The 18,293-nt window shown below is 34.0% G+C and overlaps 2 protein-coding genes, 1 non-coding gene and 1 pseudogene across 3 annotated transcripts; all 4 read right to left on the reverse strand.

Moving 5' to 3' along the window:
* Positions 1–192: 192 nt before the first annotated feature.
* LOC18036381 lies at positions 193–3,846 on the reverse strand (annotated as a pseudogene).
* Positions 3,847–3,998: 152 nt separating this feature from the next.
* On the reverse strand, positions 3,999–4,070 carry TRNAP-UGG. Its single transcript has one exon. It is a non-coding gene; the product is annotated as a tRNA-Pro (tRNA).
* Positions 4,071–4,136: 66 nt separating this feature from the next.
* On the reverse strand, positions 4,137–6,922 carry LOC18036114 (probable glucan 1,3-beta-glucosidase A). Its single transcript, XM_006428091.2, has 8 exons — positions 6,587–6,922; positions 6,366–6,491; positions 6,019–6,210; positions 5,778–5,936; positions 5,528–5,697; positions 5,279–5,428; positions 4,495–4,844; positions 4,137–4,350 (listed from the first exon to the last, which is right to left on the reverse strand). Exons 1-8 carry the CDS (start codon positions 6,770–6,772, stop codon positions 4,169–4,171), a joined length of 1,515 nt encoding a protein of 504 aa, XP_006428154.2. The 5' UTR covers positions 6,773–6,922; the 3' UTR covers positions 4,137–4,168.
* An 868-nt stretch (positions 6,923–7,790) lies between these two features.
* LOC18037571 (glucan 1,3-beta-glucosidase A) lies at positions 7,791–10,258 on the reverse strand. The gene is made up of 8 exons (XM_006428092.2): positions 9,942–10,258; positions 9,697–9,816; positions 9,375–9,572; positions 9,140–9,295; positions 8,887–9,056; positions 8,650–8,799; positions 8,198–8,550; positions 7,791–8,113 (listed from the first exon to the last, which is right to left on the reverse strand). The coding sequence occupies exons 1-8, from the start codon at positions 10,128–10,130 to the stop codon at positions 7,929–7,931; spliced, it is 1,521 nt and encodes a 506-aa protein (XP_006428155.1). The 5' UTR covers positions 10,131–10,258; the 3' UTR covers positions 7,791–7,928.
* Positions 10,259–18,293: the final 8,035 nt, after the last annotated feature.

Here is an 18,293-nt window from a genome sequence, read left to right on the forward strand (position 1 = left end):
CAGTGGTTCCTTCCCCCTTCCCAACAACACCCCCCCAATGAACATGCATTGCATAGCTCTTGCAATTGAGTCAAACAAGCAGTTTATCCTATCTTCTTTTTCAGTATCATACATCTCGCAAAAAACACAACATAGCAAGACCCGACCACAGCATCAAAATTTTGTACAACTCAGGTAAACAATGAGACATCTCAGTTACAAACAATGGGTACACAAAAATGCTCAAGCAAGAAATCACATAAGGTACAGCTTATTAGAAAGATGAGAGAGCAAATCTAAGCCTATTAGTCAGTGCCAGTAGCCACCAGGAACTCACCCTCGCATACTAAATCATCTCCAACATATGCCTTTCCTTCCATTTTTGCTATTACAAACCGCTTTTGCAGCTTAACTAGTGTCATCCTCATAACCAGAGTATCTCCTGCAATCACAGCTTCCAAAACCTCACTTTGCTTCACTTTCTCAATTCCATCAAAGAAGAAGTTGTCATGGGAGCCTCCTACTTCTGGTTGCAGCATAAGCATGCCTCCTACCTGGGCCATTGCCTAAATCAAGCAACCATATTGGTTAGTAATTACCAGAACATAAATTAGTATATTTAGCGTAAGCACAGAAGAGTCAGAAGTGCACATAGAACTTAAAAGTAGCAATTAAATTCTGGAGATTGTATAGCAGGTATTTTTGAAAACCAGTTTTTAGTGGCATACTTGTACTCTAATCAAGGCAGTTTTGCCTACTTTTTACGGTTAGTAATGAGAGAAAGACTCACAAGAAAAGGCATTCAAGGGCAAAACACAAGGCAACATTAGCATCCAACTTTTGCTACAATGCTGACGCATGAATTACATGGCCATTATGCGCATGCCTTTCAATGCATACTCAATTTCTACATGTGATGATTAAGGTTAAAAGGTGAAATGAATTACTTAATACGCTGCTAGCCAGAAAAGTACTTGGAATTGATGGTCGGAAGAAGCTTCCAGAACCAGGCATCATTCTGAAGCAAGCTCAATCTCAAACAACATTGAATAGCTTGCAGGTGGTATAAAAGAAAAATTCTAAATGTCAACAAAAAGAAACCAAAGGATCTAGACAACTTTTCCGCATAAAACAGTTTAATGAAGGAGGTAGCTAATGAAGTACCTAATAGGATCATACAGTAGTAAAAGGATCATATGAAAAATTCAATTGAAACCATTCTAGTCTGATTTTGGATCAATTAGAAGATATCTTGAAAGAAAATTACAAAACACTTGAAATGAAATATAAATAAAATCAGCACAATGAATCTGGAGTTGATAATCCCTCTCTTTCCATCATAAATGGATTAGGGAGGTAGGACACACTGGACTGGCATTCACTAACATGTCAGTGGTTTTGCATTTTTTGTTTGTATCTAGATTAATGTAGGACAAGGGATTGAACACTAGGAGTATCCAACTAATATGTATCAAATCTCTTCCTTTTCCCTTACTGACAGAACCTACCAACCACACCCAGAGTGACATACTTCAACATGTTTCTTATCAAGCTAATTTGACAGAAGTTGATCCTACATCCACCCATGATAGGGTTCAGCAAAAAATGGATTTGCATACACTGAATAGCCTGAACAATGTACTACTACAATTTGTATTAAAAACTGTCTGTCTGTAGAATTTCAAGTGAACTGAATATGGGTGAAAGGGGATATAAAACCTAAATAGAAACACATCCCCTGGTGATTCTGATGAACATATCCCTCGATCGGAAGGTTATCGGCTTTCAGCGTTAGTGAATACAAGTTTATAGACTGTGAAGAGGTCTTGAGTAAAAATCATACCCTTCATTAAGATTGTGTTCGTTTTTTTTTTTTAAATGCAAATTTCTGCAGAATCATGGAGAAGGACCTCTCCAAAATCGGAGACACTTACTAAATGCCTTTTCTATTTTGTGTTTTATTTGCCAACTTAAGAACAGGCAAAATTTCTCAATTATCTTGCTAATTTAGATATTTTAGGAATGGCTCAATTACTTCGATCACTAAAACCCAAACCATAGCAATCAGAAAAATATCAGCTCAAGAAGTTTGAAGTCATCCTGAAAATCATCCAGTGTAAGAACTCCGCAGCCCTCAATTGCCTTTCGCATTATGAGTTTCAATAGTGCACACACAGAGACACACAGAAGTATGCAGGCAGATTGAGGGCTGTTCAGGAGCGAGGCTGGGAGCAGGCAAGCAGACACAACCAAGAACACTTTTCTGGCTTCTTCTTACCTTTCTAATTCAGTGAATCCATTCTATTTATAGGATGCAAAAGGATGAACTGGTTGAAAATTGTGTACAAATCCAAAAGCTCTACTAACCTAAAACTAGATTTCACCAATTGTGTGAAGATTATAAATAGGGAGGCTTCTTGAGGCTTTTCTACTAGAGAAGGAAATGCCACAAGAAGTTTTTGGGCGGGGAGGTTGTGGGGGTTGCCGCCGCTCGCTTGAAATTCTACCAAAAATGGTAAAATCTCTTTTACATGTATAGAAATTCTAGAGCCTTTCCACTCTCACTTCTGGAAAATCGACTCAGACTGCAGTTTCATGATCCAACTACTTTAGTACAGCTTGATAAATCCTGTTTTTGTTTTTGCTACTTTCCATACTGGTCAACTAAGCCAATATTTTAATTGAATTATAGAACATCTGGCTCCTATGAGCCATCAACCTAAGACCTTCACAAATCTCTCTCACTCTCCTAACGCCTTCAACTAGAATCCTCAATGCCGGTCGATGGTCTGTAGTAATCATCACCAAACTCTTTTAAGATTTTTGATCCCATCCTCCCTCTTGCTTCTAACTCTTAACATTATTGATAAACAACAGAAAAAAAGTTTTCCTTATTCCATCTTTCTTAAGAAACCTTCATAAACAAGTCCTTTCCTGAATGCCAAAAGTTTTGCCTCAAACATAAGCCATGGCTACTCTGATCAAATTTCCCCCTTTCTTGATGGGCATCTCCGAGTGACAAAACACTCCAAAGTACTTCCATTTCATCCATCCATTTACAATCTTATCCTAAATTAAAAAAATCATGTATATAATCAACTAAACCGGCACAATTGGGAGATTAACCAAGAGACACATACAACATCAAAAACTTGAAATTTTCATCATCCACAATTTTTCTCCTACTGTTCAATGATAAAATTAAATTAGTTAAATGGCAAAAGAAAGCATGACAAAAATGGAGGAAATCAAGCACATAATTACCTCAATCATAAGCACACCAGGCACAATAGGCCTCTCAGGAAAATGCCGAGGAAAAAAAAAAATCATTTATAGTCACATTCTTTATAGCCACAGCTGACACCCCTGCATTGTTCTCTGTCAACTAACAGAAATGGAAACCTACGCCAATTAAAAACCCATTTTTTTTAAAAAAGGGAATAAAAAAGGGGGGCCAAAGTGAACATTATAACAACTGAATCACCTGGAGGGCAAGATTCCACGTATTTGATTAACATCCATAACTGTAGGATATGCTGGGAACCCTGCACAAGAAACAAATGAAATAACAAAAGGGTTTTAGTGTTGCCAAGTGTTTTAAAAAACAAACTATTTTTCTGTATCTGAAACAAAAGCAAAAATGGGTTCGGAGAAAATGTGCTTACTGGTTTCAATCGCGGTGATTTTGTCAGTATCATTTGGTTCATTCAGAGAACTAAAAATATGAGTGACCAGCGTTTGCCAGTGTAATGAAGAGAGAGTGGAGGAAGAGAGCGTGAGAGCTTTTTGGGGTGACTCCGCGACTGAAGAGTGTGAGATGAAAGCGAGTTGGTGGCAGCAATTGCCACTTTTTTTTTGTTTTTTTAATTATTATTTTCTTTCTGAAGCAGAAGTTGAAGCAGCAAGTGCGCAAGTGCATTGAGCCAATTGAGAAAAGTACCTTTTTTTCCGATTGCATTGCAGGATTCAGTTCAGTTTGACGCGGAAAAACGGATTTGTAAAATTGGAGGTGAATGAAGGGGGCATTCCGAGAATCGAACTCGGGACCTCTCGCACCCAAAGCGAGAATCATACCACTAGACCAAATGCCCGGTGAAATTCTTATGTAAGATTTTATATATATCTTTTATTTTCAAAATTTCCAATAACATTCAGTGTGTTAACAATTCACTGTGTGCATATGGGGACTCTAGAGCTTTATATAATTGTTTTCAATCATCCACCTTAGGCTCCAGTGATTTAAATGACATTTATAAGCCCAATATGCCCATCCAAACGTGGCGCGCCCATAAACATCTAGTTGAGCCTCTGCAAATCTTTGGTAGTCTCTCTTTGATGCTCCTTCTGCTTCCCATTCACAACACCATTCCCCTGCAAAAACATGCCCACTAGCTTAATTAGAGACCCTTTATTTCGATATGATACGCAAACAAACTTTGGTCAAACAGCTTGTCACGGTTCTCTTTTCTAGCCCGCTCTGCAGCGTGAGATGTAACATAAATGAAGCTCACTTACCAACAAAACTTAGAGGCCCATCAGGTGTTGTGACATTCCTGAGATCAGAAGATCTTTGTCTATAGATGTAATCAATGTTCTGTTGCACAGACATCTTGTTAAAATTATCCCAGAAGAGGTTGTAAAAATGCACATCAATCACTACGCGGCTAAGGTTGCTTGCAAATGAGAGCAGTTCACTCCATTCTCCTCCCAATCGATTGGAAAGAATCACATAAGCACTTGAGCTGTATTTCCTCACAGTATCATAACCCGCCTTGTAATATCTTTTCAGACTGTCTAATTTAAGATCAGGCGCCTTAGGCTCATTCATCAACTCAATTGCCACTAGACTTGGGTGATCAGCGTACCTGCATGGAATAAGAATGTGATTGGTATTGCATTCAATTCTAATAAATTTTGGGAGATGTTTTTTAAGCATGTTAAGGAAATATATACAAAACACTACAGATTTCCTCTTTTGCATGGATGTCCAGAATTTTGCAAAATGGAAACTTGAGCAATACATTATTGTTTTACGGCAATGAAACAACAATGCAGTACAGAACGTACCAAAGAAACTATTTATTGCTCTAATTTGTATTTTATAAAGTGCAGATGTATGCAGTTATGAAATTTCAAGTGCCTAATTAACTGGAACAGTTAGTTAAAATTCTTACAAATTTTATATATGTTTGTATGTTACAATTTGAGGAGAATTTGTAAAGGATGCTAAGAAATTGTGTCGCTCCAATCCGTATTTGGTAAAACGTAGACCTGAAAGTTTAAGGAAAATAATAATAACCTTGATGCAAGGAAGTCTATGATAGCTACTGTTTCCTGGATGTCAGAATCACTCCATTCCTGAAATCCATCTCTAGATCCGCTGTGAGGAGAGCCATTTTGTGAGACTCTGAGCGCATGCAAATCCACAATCACCTTCATCCCATATTTCCTTCATTGATATGCAAAGAAATAATTAACATTAACATTTCAAAAATGAAGAATTTACTCATATTTATTCATAAGCAAAGTTGATTTAATAAATACTCACTGAGCCCATCTGAAAGCATTGTCCAAGGCTTGTAAAGAGCCCCCGACAAAAGGTTTTGGAGGCTTTGGATCATAGGCTATCCACCACCCAACTGGAATTCTCACAGCATTGAGACCATTCTGTGACATGAATTTGAAATCCTCCTCAGTGATGTAACTTTTCCAATGATCCTGGAAAGAATGTATAGATCATATGAATTATTTTCCTGATAAGTTGCTAGCAGTAATACAAAGAATTGATCAACTCTTACCCGCATGAATTTAGCAGCTTTATCCGGGCCATAGCCATTTGTGATTTGGTACTCACCATGCATTGTACTAACAATTGTCATATTAAAAACAGATGGATCATTTTCTTCCCAAGTACTTGGGCCTTTATAATCTGCAGTAACTTGCATTTCTGATTTTGCCTAAGTATAATGCAAGAACAAATTAATGATATAATTTACCAGAATTTGATCTTCAAGTTGTGTTTATAGTTGTTAAGTGTACCTGAAGAAAATACCCATTTGATGCTCTGAAACGAACTCGATGCGGCTCACCATTTTTCCTAGTAATCTGAAATGGCTCTGGAAATTTTTCTGTTGCTGAAACTGCTACTAGCTTGTTTCCTTGATTTTCTAATCCAATAAATTGCTTATTACTCAATCTGAAATTATAAAATGTCTCATTGATCCTCCACAACTGTGTGATAGAAATCAAAGTAATATTAGTAAGATATGAACAAGCAGTAGCAAATGATTATGCATTATGCCTATTGCAAATATTATGGTCTGTTCTAGCAACATTCACCAAATGGTGTGTGATTACGAAAACTATTTTTGGCTTATCGGACCAACCCTGAAAGTTTGCCAGCTAGAGGCTGAACTGGAATTATGATTGGCCATCAAGATTGTCTCACTTCCATTTTCTGCAGTGAGATACTTTTTCAGCTTTGTTGATATTAACTGCCCTTGAGTTCCATCCTGCCAACAAAAATCAAATCCAGTTAATAACTTTGAAAAACTTGTAACAAATTGAAAAGCAAAATAAACTCGAACATCAATGAAGCTTATCGTACCAAAAGATCATTGTTTTTAATTCCATAAAACATATTAGGCTCCATCCATCCTTCTGTCACAAGCCAATTACCTAAGCTAGGAGCTTTAAGTGGCAAATTAACAGAGTTGGGAGATGCAAGTGAACAAAAAAGAACCCATGAGAGGTAAAATGAGAAGAGAATCGGCATCGAAAAATAGAAATTCATCTTTAGTTTCCCGTCTTGGAAAATGAAAACGTGTGTTTCTTTCTATATATAGATGACATAGCCACCGAACTAACAGGGTTTCGCATTCAAGAATGACTTCACAAGACAGAAATGGACCGAGTTTACAGGAAATTTTTTCAAAGGGTTGAAATAGTTTTGTTCTTGTTCAAATGTCACATCAATTTTTTTTTTTCCTTAAAGGTCTATCTAATTGGCAATTGCTACTTGTAAGCTATTAAATTTAGGCAACGTAGTTTAGTGTGTGAATATAAACTTAATGCATGCTCGTAATGTTATGATCTTTAGGAAAGTTATGCACGTGAATAAAATTATAGCACCCGAAAATTTGACACTTGTAGAGGAAAGTCCATAGAATAAAATTCTTAGATCTTGTCATGTTGTGTGCATAGCCTCCATATTCAATTAATTAATTTGAGACTTGGAATTAATATCATATTAAGTCACAGTTGTCATTTTTCACTTTCTTCTTGGAAAAGCATATGGTGTGTTGTACGAGAATCTTTTTTTTCTTTAGTAATTAGATTCTAGTTGTGTCGGTTACATCAAGGTTTATATTTTATTAATTTTAAAAAAAGGATTGTAACAGTAAACACTTATTATGCTGGGAATATTAAAAAAAAAAAATCATTATCTGCATCGTCAGCGTTGTTCTTGTTGCTTAGCTTTAATTTTTCAGTCTTTTTAATTAACTCATTAAAGCTGCTTCTTGCTCTTAACACTTCAGAGATGACGAACAAACTATTTTTTTTTTTTTTAAAATCCTTAAAACAAGTAGTTCACTAAGTACTTACTGTACCAAAGTGAAAGCATTGTCTAAGGCTTGCAAGGATCCCCCAATAAAAGGCTTAGACAATGCTCTGCAATGAGATTATTTGACGACATGAGCTTGAAGTTTTGATCGGTGATGTAAGTGTTCCAATGATCCCAGAAGTAACAGATTCCTATGAGTTACGTGGCTAACTTGTCACAAATAATATCAAATCATGGCCTTGGGAAGTCAAAAATTAAGTTAAACATATCTGGATTGTTAAAATTTAAGACACAGCTTTTAGCTTTTACACTTTGCGTATCTCATGATACCTTAAACCCACTGTTATTTATAATTAAAACAGAAACTGGTGATCATGATTAGACCCTAAACGAGCTTTATGTAGCCATTTTCGATCATCCATTTGAGACTCCAGTGGTTCGCCTCACATTTATGAGCCCAATATGCCCATCCAAATGTTGCTCGCCCATACACGTCAAGTTGAGCATTTGCAAATCTCTGGTAGTCCTGCTTTGATGCGTCCTTTACATTCCATTCACATGTCCATTCCCCTACAAAATTAAGCCACAAGTTTCGTTTCCTGATTCTGATTTGAGTGCATCTTTTGCATATAAGTGCAGATGTAACTGACTTACCAACAAAAGTTAGAGGGCCATTAGAAGTAGTGACGGCGCCAAGATCAGAAGCTCGTTGGTTGTTGACATAATCAATGTTCTGTTGCACATTCAAGCCATTGAAATTGTTGCTGAACAGATTGTAGTAATGCACATCAATGACTACGCGACTAAGGCCACTTGCAAATGAGAGTAGCTCCTTATGATCAGCAGGTCCCAGACGATTGGACATGATCACGTAAGCAGTTGAAGTGTATTTCCTCACAGCATCATAACCTGCCTTGTAATAACTTTTCAAAGTGTCCAAAGCGACCCCAGGAGCAAGCGGCTCATTAATCAACTCAATGGCAGCAAGGCTTGGCCTATTACAATATCTGCTCAGAGTGACAATATGCACAGTAAAGCTTTAATATGTTCTTAAAACGACACTTAATTTTGACTATAAGTTAAGAAAATTAGTGTTTTAAATGAACCTTGCAGCCAGAAAGTCAATTACAGCAACAGTATCTGCTATGTTAGAATCTCCCCATTCCTGGAATCCATCTCTTGTCGCGCTGTGTTCATTGCCGTTCTGCGAACCTGGGACCGCATGCAAATCAACAATAACCTTCACCCCATATTTTCTTCATTTGCATGCAGAGAAAATAAACATCCATTAGAAAAACATTTGCCTGCATGATAATTCATAAGCATGATTCAATACTACTCACTCTGCCCAATCGAAAGCATTGTCTAAGACTTTTGATGAGCCCCCTACAAAAGGCTTTGGCGGCGCTGGATCGTTTGCAATCCACCACCCAACTGGAATTCTCACAGCATTGATACCATTTGATGACAGGAATTTGAAATCTTCATCAGTGATGTAACTGTCCCAATGATCCTACAAAGAATTTATCCACAGAATCAATTACATTCACTCAACAATAATAATTATCATTTTTATATTTCAAATTGAATTCGTACCTGCAAAACTTGAGGAGCTTTATCAGGGCCAAAGCCATTTGTGATTTGGTATTCACCTCGTAAAGTACTCACAATATTCAGTTTAAACACAGATGGATCACTATCATCCCAACTTGAACTCCCATAATCAGCCGTCAATCTTGTCTCTGAAATGGCCTAATCACATTGCAAAAACTAATAAATCAAGCATCTGTTTTTCAAACACTTAAGATTCATGTACATACAAGTCAAGTACCTGGATAAACATCCCATTTGACGCGCTGAGTCGAACTCGACTAGAATCGCCATCTTTCCTCACAATCTGAAATGTCTCGGAGTAACCAGCTGTATTCGAAACTGCTACTAGACCATTTCCTTGGCCTTGATTCTCCAGTCCAATAAACTGCTTATTGTTCACTCTGAAATTGTAAAATGTCTCATTGACCCTCCACAACTGATCAGTAATCAAAATCAAAGAAATTATTGTCAACAAGTAACACTTTAGCCATAATGCTTTCACAATTAAGCAGAAGCACAACAATTGTGCACAATTTCATAAATTAAGCAGAAGCACTAACCCTGAAAGTTTCCCAGCCAGAAGCTGAGGTTCTGTTGGCTACAACAATGGTGCCACCTCCACTTTCAGCGGCAATATACTTCTGAAACTTTGTTGACATGAACTGAACTTGAGTTCCATCCTGCCATAAATCAAAAGCAAGCAGTATTTAGTACATTGTCAACTGTTCGCGCAGCAGTACTGGTACATGGATTAAAGAAGCTGTGAACAAAATGAAGGCAGTGTGAATAATTGGTGTGAAATTACCAGAAGATCCTTGTTGGGAATATCATCAAAGCGAGAAGGTTTCATCCATCCTTCAGTGACAAGCCAGTTTCCAAGATTCACAGCTCTGAGTGGCAATTTGATGTCGGCATTTTGTGCTAACGACAGAGAGATGACACATGAGAAGAGAAAGAGTGACGAAACAACGTTAGCGTATGAATCGTAAGCCATTATTGTCACTTGCAGAGAAACGATTTCGTGTAAGGTTAATAATTTATAAAGAATTTTAAGTGGACGTCAATCAAAGCCTTCAAATGAAACGGACCAAATTGCCTCTAGTGAGATTTAGCTTTACAGCACTATTGTGGTAAGATTTTTATTGGATTCAGTATTTTAATCAATAAATAAATAGGAACCTAATTTATAACATTTTTATAAAATAATATTGTATTTTCAATTGACTTTTTCAAGTTTCACATTTCCTCACATGCAAGACTCAGTAATGCTCGTAATGTGTATTTCTCATTTTGTAGGAATTCATGTAAATTTAATTTCTAAGATAAATCTCTTATGATTACATATTAAATTCTCAATTAACCTAAAAACTTATAACTTGAACATAAATGCCCCAAAAATGGTTCGGTTCAAGTCAGGGGCGGATGCAGCTTGTGACCAGTGGGGGCTTGAGCCCCCACTGGCAAAAAAAAAAAATTAAAAATAAAAGAGAAATCTTTTAGCTTTTTAATTAGCCCCATTAAATTTATTAAAATAGTCACTATAAATTATAAACACCATAAAATTTAAATTTAAATTTTTAAGAATTAAAAAAACCTATATCTTAATTAAAAATTTAAAATAGTGACTATAAATTATAAATCCCATAAAATTTAAATTTTAACTTTTAAGAATTAAAAAAACCTATATCTTAATTAAAAATAATGATAGCCCACCACCCAAAATATTTTTTATTATCAAAAATAGGATTAATTCTTCCAATTTCTATAATAATAGTAAAGCGAATGTTTTCAGTAATGAAGCTCATGATGAATCATCTTTAGAATCGGATAGGATAAATAATAGTTTGGTTGCTTATATAGGAAACAATAAATTTAATAATATTGATAATGAGTCTATTGCATAACATTTTAAAAATATGAAAATGCATAGAGAATAATTATAAATGCATTAGCAAATATTTTATATATTCAAAATTTTAATTTTTCATATTTTACTATTATCTAATTTAGCCCCCCGTAAATTATTTTTCTAGATCCGCCACTGGTTCAAGTCCCGTGGGTTTTTCATGGGATTCAATTCTTTTCTATAAATTTGTAAGGATAGGATTTTGTCTCACAATATGGATCGAGCAGATTAACCATTCGGATTATTAAGAAAGGAAGAATTGTCAACGTGTTTTATGTTACAGTAAAATTGACTTAATTTGATAATAATATATATCTAAATTCAAATACATTAAAATCGGTAAATTTTTAATTATAAAGTGTCGGTGTATCTAAAAAAGCAAAAAAAAAAAAAAAAAACATGAAAGCCTATTTGTCTAAACTATGGTATCTAAAACTCGAACATCATATTTTTAATCACAAAACTCACGAATGGACATCTTTGTCAATTAAAGGTTTGGCCGGTCGATGATAATAATAATTACTTTAGGAAATGCATGCAACAAAGCTAATCAAATTAGTTGAAGAGCTACTATCATACAGCTGTCTCAATTTTATTATAGATTTTGTTTTTTTCAACCTAAAACTCATCTTTTTTTTTTTTTTTTTTTTGATGCGACCTAATACTCATCTATTATAGAGGAATAATGGTAGTGTCCTTTTCTCACTTTTGTTTGTAAATTAATTGAATCTCGCTGACCGCTGCCCATTAATGTGGTTGCTTTTAATCGCGTCAACATATCTTTGACAAACTCAAAAGATTTGAGGAAAGTAACGCATGTGAACCAAATGTACTGTTAGGAAATAGATGTCTCTTTTTCTTTTCTTTTTTTCAATTAAAGATTTTTTAAGATATTTTTTTCAAAAAGATTTTTATTTTAAGGAATAAATAATTTTTTTATTAGGACATAATTTATTTAAAAAGAAATATAAAAAATAATCACTATATATATAATAAGGTTAGGTTTACTTATTTGTAAAAATAATCATTATTCTCTTGTAGGATTGCTGTGATTTTTTTTGTCGATATAAGAATTTTTTATATAAATTCTTGTCTTGTAAGATTGGTTTTACTCTCTACATGTTCTTTATTGATTATTTTTTTAATATTTCTGCTTGGAAGATATTGGGTGAGATTAAAATTTCCTAACTTATATTGATGGCAAATTAATATGATTTATTTTCCTTTTTATTCTTAATTTCAGGGCATTATATATGTCACTAATTTTAATTTTTCTTTTCCAGATTTCACAGTTAAGAATGCCCCCACTTAAGCATTTGAGTGGAAGTTACCAGAATGGTTTTAATTCTGCAAAATGGCACTGACGTTGGGTTAGTGGCAAGGTAGGTTAGTGATAAAATTAAATAAAACATTCTATCTAATAAGTTATGTGACAGTATCAGGAGAGGTAATTAAGCGATAAATAAATTTATTTTTTCAGAACCATTGAATTAAAAAAAAAGGGGCAAATTTCTGTGGAAACTAAGGATATAAAACTTTCCTTGAAAATAAATGTACGCGGAAGTATTGTTGAAATTTTTGCTATTGCATTAACAAAAAGTAATTGAATTTTATTGGTCAATTTACCTACTTCAGGGGACACTGTAATAAATCTTCATTAGAAGCTTCTGTGACCATAAATGATCGCAGGAAGAAAAATGAGGCCTCATGGACCATAGAGAATTCATCACCTTTTCTCATTTTTTCTCATCCACCAATCTCCTCCTCTTTAATTCCATTGACCAGAAATCAACATACGGCTTGCAAGTCTTCACCAGTAACATAGAAAAAGAAATTCAATATTAGCATTCAAAGATTGTGTTTGACTGAGTCGGAAGAGTTCCTTCTGGAAGAAGATATGTAAGTATGCAACTGATATTATTTCCTTGAATATCCCCCGTCACGAACATATTATAAAGAGCAACTGTCTGACCATCCCATGATCAGAATGATATTTGACTCAGAGCACCCATTAGTTGCAATTCTACTAAAGCCAAGCCGGTGGAGGCCTAGAAAATTTTCGAATAAGCTGAGAGTCACATGGTGCACTATAAGAAAGCTTGCTTTTTGCAGCATTTGATGAACGCTGCATTAAGTCTTATGTAGCATTTTGTCCAACGCTGTTTTGGACAATACTGCAAAAGGTAGAATGTCTAATGTAGCGGTCAACAAATGCTGTAAAAAAAGCATAACAAAACTGCTGTAAAGACAAAATAACATTGGGTAGACGCCGCAAAAACTGTCCTGCCAAAATCCAACATTCGGTCGTTCCTTCAAATATCAAAATTAAATATTCATCCAATTTATCAAAATAGAATATCCAAATTTCAAAATTAAATGTCCATACAAATACAAAAATTTAAAAAGTTACTGCATATGTCCATACAAACATCACAATTGAATATCCAAATATAGATTGTGCACATCAAGTCAATAATATTCAATACATCAATAAACCATTTAGTTTAAAGCTACATAGTTCTTCGGCCAAGCAATCGTGCTTCCAACTACATCATCAAGAACACGAAAATCAGATGTCATACGATATAAAGGAGCTTTTCCGTTTATTGCTATTGTAACCCAAACGTTCCAGCAATCTGGTCCAAGATCCATGCGATGTACCTTTGAAAGTGGATTTGTTGATGCAACTGTTCCTTCTCCGACGACTTTTCTTGTGCCTCTCCAATCCAACAATTTGCATTGCGTATTCTCCACGTTAGATTCATTAAATCCATGTCCGTTGGTGCTTTGAATCTACCACAAACAGGAACAATGAAACAAAGGTATTAGTCTTAGAACATAATTATTGACTTCTAAAGATGATCCATAAAGTATTAGTCTTAGAATATTATCATTGACTTCTTAAAATTATCTAAAACTTACTTGTGAATTATCTTCAAAATCTTGCATTTTTCTCATTTCTACAATTTTGAACCTACAAGCACATGAAATGTCTTAAGATTACTTCTAGCTATAACCAAAGTTAAACACTTGCATTAAAAGCAAATAAATAATTTCAAAAAGTAAAACGGAGCAATACTAAACAACAATGTGGCTTCCAACTTTCAGAAAGTGTCATAACTCATATATTAAAATTAAATTCATTAATACCAACTTCCAGTAATTAACGAATGAGACTTGAAGTTCAATATACAACTAAGCAAATGTAAACATATATAAAAAGACATATACATTCATTACCTCATGTGTCATCATGTAATTCATGAATGATGCTTGAAGTTCATTATATTTGGCATGAAGATCATTTAGTCTGCTCTCAAGCTGAGAAACATTTGAGTGGGTAATTGCTTGTAAAGCCAATTTAAAAGGTGTGGGTGCGAATCCAAATCCTCGCAATCGTCCAGGACGTTCTTTTCCCAATACATGAGTTAAAGCATCACTTTTGACAATACATTTACCTAAGTCAGGATGTGTCCTCCTATGTTCTTTAATTTTTCCCTGTAAGTATGTGTTTTAAATTCTTATTAGCAAACCAATTAACTGGTAAATAAAATAGTTATAAAAAAAATTTAATCACCAAGTTATCAGCAATTTTTTTTTCATCAATTGGTCCATCATTCTTTGAAAAGGCACGAGACCAAACGTCAAATCGAGTTATTGATGAATTTGGATTTTGTTTTATCTACAAAATATACAGATCATTATTTGATTACAGAACTACTGGCAATGCATAAGAAAAAAAAACTTAACAAGAAAAATTACCATTTCATGTCTCAAACGAGGAAGTCCTTTGCGACCTGTACGATGAACTCTTTTTTGCTTTGCCCTCAAAGCTTGGAAATATTTGCTTTTCAGCTAGACGAACTGGAAAAGTTAGTGAATTATTATATAAAAATTTCCTTACACAATTTAGAAGAATTATACTGACCTAAAACTCCATAGAACTTCTATCTATAATGAATTTATTCCATTGTAGCTCAAATTTGATGTTTTGAGGTTTCATCTCTCTCAATGCAGAAAGGTGATTGATCACATCTTTATTTTCAGTCACAACTCTTATTTTTCTTGACAACTCTGACTTGTATATTCTCCAAATTTTTCCCATCATAATAAGAATATAGTCTCTATGACAATCATCAATGATGAATTATTGCTGCAATAGTAAAATATGTTTATTAGTTAAGGAAATACTAGAAGATATACATTTTATCATAAATCAACACATATCAAACACTACCTGGACACAAATCCAAAGTCTTTTTCTTAAATCTTTATCAACTTTATGCCAACTATTTAATGTTATAGGCACCATTTGTTTTACCAAGCTACCAATATAAGAAATCAATTTAATGGAATTATCACCAACAGCCGGCCCGATCTCATTAAACAAAACATCCATACGTTTGCCATCAATAGATGCAACAACGTCAATCTTTGCAAGACCCTTTTTCTTTTTATTCACTTTTGGAAGAGATACTGAATTATGAGAATCAGAGTCACTAAACTCATTGTCTTCAGGTTCATCTCTAGTAGTTATATGTTTTCCATTTGCTCTTTTTGCTGCCTGTTTAGAGGACTATATATAATCATGATTAAAATTAGAGTAAATAATCAAAATAGACAAATCTAAGTTAACAATGTTGAATTATAACTTACGTCAATAAGGCTAGGACCATTCTTCTTCTTCTTTTTTTTTTTTTGCACAATCAGAATCAGATTCACTAAACTCAATCTCTTAAAGTTCATCTAAGATAGCTACATGTTTTCTCTTTGCTTTTTTTTTTGCCTGTGCAGAGCACAGTATAAACATAATCAAAATTAAAATAATCAAAATAACAAATTCTAAGCTGATAATACTGAATCATGACTTACATTAAAAGGTGCAGCCAAATGAATATCTGTAAGACATTTTTTTTCTTTTTCTTCTTTTTCGTACATAAGGGGGGATGGGTTGAATTATCTAAATCAAAATCTGCAATCTCTATATCTTCATTATTATCTCTACGAGCTGTGATTATAGCTGCAAGTTCTTTCTTATGTGTTTTTTCAGCTTGTTTAGAAGACTGCATGTATGTTATTCAAATTAGAATAAATCAACAAAAAAATTTTAATAACTGCTGATATTTAAATAAGAACTTACTTCTCCAATATTTTTTTTTTTTTTTTTTGCATTTTGTAAACAATTTAATGCTGTCCTACATTGAATTGGTTAATGGGCATGTTTACTTGAAAAAAAAATATAAAAGAGAAACAAAAAAAAAGCAGTACGTGGAAAAAATAATATGATAACAATAAACAGTACTAAAAAAAGCTTACACTGAACTATAAAAAAAAAAAGCTTTTAGCTAGGGTTGTATTTCTTTCCAATTGATCACATGTGCCAAGATCATGTCAAATGAACCCAAAAAAAAATGTTAGCTGAATTCAAATTATATCAGGTTATAACAAGCAACAAAAACGAACCAAAAAAAAGCATAAAACAAAGAAAACATATACAAATTATACAAAAATGTCCTCACAATCCTTTCTAACATGTTGTATATCCTCATTCGTATTATAAGGTAAGTTAAGTACTGATGCATCTAATGTTGTATAAGAAGTAAAATCTGAATCTTTGTACATCTCCACGTCATAGGATCGTCGTGATGGTGCTTTCAACACAATATAATATGATGATCTATTATCTATCCTAGAATAGAACACTTGTTTTGCTTGTGAAGCAAAAATAAATGGATCCTTTTCAAATTGTTTCTGTCCTTTCTGAAGATTCACTATGGTCAACCCATCTTCAATTTTAATGCCATTAGTAATGTTCGTCCAATCACACTTGAACAAAGGAACCCGAAATGTATGGTAATCCAATAAAATGATGGCATTTATTATTCCATAATAAGTGATATTTTCCAGAACTTGGTTGTTGTCTTTTCCACTCGATCTGCATATTGTTTCTGCTTCAATAGAGACACCACTATTTTGTGTAGACTTCTCCTTTTCTTTTGTGTGGAAACGAATTCCATAAATAATGTATCTAGGATATTACATTACATGTCTTCTTGGTCCATATGCAAGCCATTTCAATGTTCATTGACCCCACTTTCTTGGAACTTAATCTGTTTCAATTAAATTTCTATTAGCATATAAAAGTGCATATGTTTTATAGTTAACTAAAGTTACATATTATGCAACCTTGTCTGACAGCCAAGTGCAAAATGTCTCTGTGCCTTTTTTGAAGTAAATCTTTACTCCTTGGTCTACACAATCGTCTATCTAAAGATTTCAACTCTATTTTGTGCATTCTATATAGAAAAATAAAAGAAAAAGTTAAGACTAATAATAATTGTAAATAATGCAAGGCTGAATTTCATTATACTTACTCGATATATGGTTCCACTTATGTAGTATTACATAACAAATAACAATGTGCAATATGTAATAATTTATCAGATAATATAGTTGGCTTTCCACCCATGAGTGGACGCCCTCCTACTAATTGTTCATAGCGATCACGTTTAGTACCTACTGCATTCACTTGCCTGTAAAACCTCATGGCCTCTTCAGCAAGATAACATTCAACTATACATCCTTCAGGTCTGCACGATTTCTAACATATCCCTTAACTTTTTCATAAATCTAAAAAATTAATTAGATTAAAAAAATAATTAAATTTTAGTATTTAGCATATAAAGTAAAATAAAATATAATGTAAAAGAGAAATTATAGTTAAACCTCTCAAAAGGATACATTCAGCGATATTGCACTGGACCACATCGTTGGGCTTCATGTCCTAAGTAGATTGTCAAGTGAACCATGATGTTGAAAAAAGAAGGCGGAAAATACATCTCGAACATACATAAAGTCTCAGCAAAATCATTTTCCATCTCTTCCAACTTAGTTCCATCAATTACTCGTTGGCATAATTCATTGAAGAATGTGGAAAGTCGAAATATTGCAGTTTGTGGTCCCTTTGGTAAAAGCCCTTTAATTGCTACTGATAACAATTGTTGCATTAAAATGTGATAATCATGAGATTCAAGACCTGTGATTTTACATCAACTAAAATGCACTTTCCAATGTTAGAACCGTATCCGTATGGCAACTTTAAATCAAACAATCTCTTACAAAATGTTTGCTTCTCTAGTTTAGAAAGCATATGCATGGCTGTTGGTAAACGTATTCCATTCTCTTCTAGCTTTGGATGCAAATCAGATCTAATTCTCAGTTCTTCTAAATCTTTATGAGATTTCAACGCAT

This window comes from Citrus clementina, unplaced genomic scaffold (assembly GCF_000493195.1).
Source record: "Citrus clementina cultivar Clemenules unplaced genomic scaffold, Citrus_clementina_v1.0 scaffold_7, whole genome shotgun sequence".
In the NCBI taxonomy this organism is placed as follows: Eukaryota; Viridiplantae; Streptophyta; class Magnoliopsida; order Sapindales; family Rutaceae; genus Citrus; species Citrus x clementina.

What these genes read in the sequence shown, in the direction of transcription:
- LOC18036114 (XM_006428091.2), bottom strand. Translation starts at nt 6,772, where the DNA reads ATGAATTTCTATTTTTCGATGCCGATTCTCTTCTCATTTTACCTCTCA. An exon ending in TTAAAAACAATGATCTTTTG is followed by an intron (nt 6,492 to 6,586) that starts GTACGATAAGCT and finishes TTTTGTTGGCAG; the next exon opens with GATGGAACTCAAGGGCAGTT. An exon ending in AATGCTTTCAGATGGGCTCA is followed by an intron (nt 5,429 to 5,527) that starts GTGAGTATTTAT and finishes ATATCAATGAAG; the next exon opens with GAAATATGGGATGAAGGTGA.
- LOC18037571 (XM_006428092.2), bottom strand. Translation starts at nt 10,130, where the DNA reads ATGGCTTACGATTCATACGCTAACGTTGTTTCGTCACTCTTTCTCTTC. An exon ending in CAAATGGGATGTTTATCCAG is followed by an intron (nt 9,296 to 9,374) that starts GTACTTGACTTG and finishes CAATGTGATTAG; the next exon opens with GCCATTTCAGAGACAAGATT. An exon ending in TGGCCCTCTAACTTTTGTTG is followed by an intron (nt 8,114 to 8,197) that starts GTAAGTCAGTTA and finishes TTAATTTTGTAG; the next exon opens with GGGAATGGACATGTGAATGG.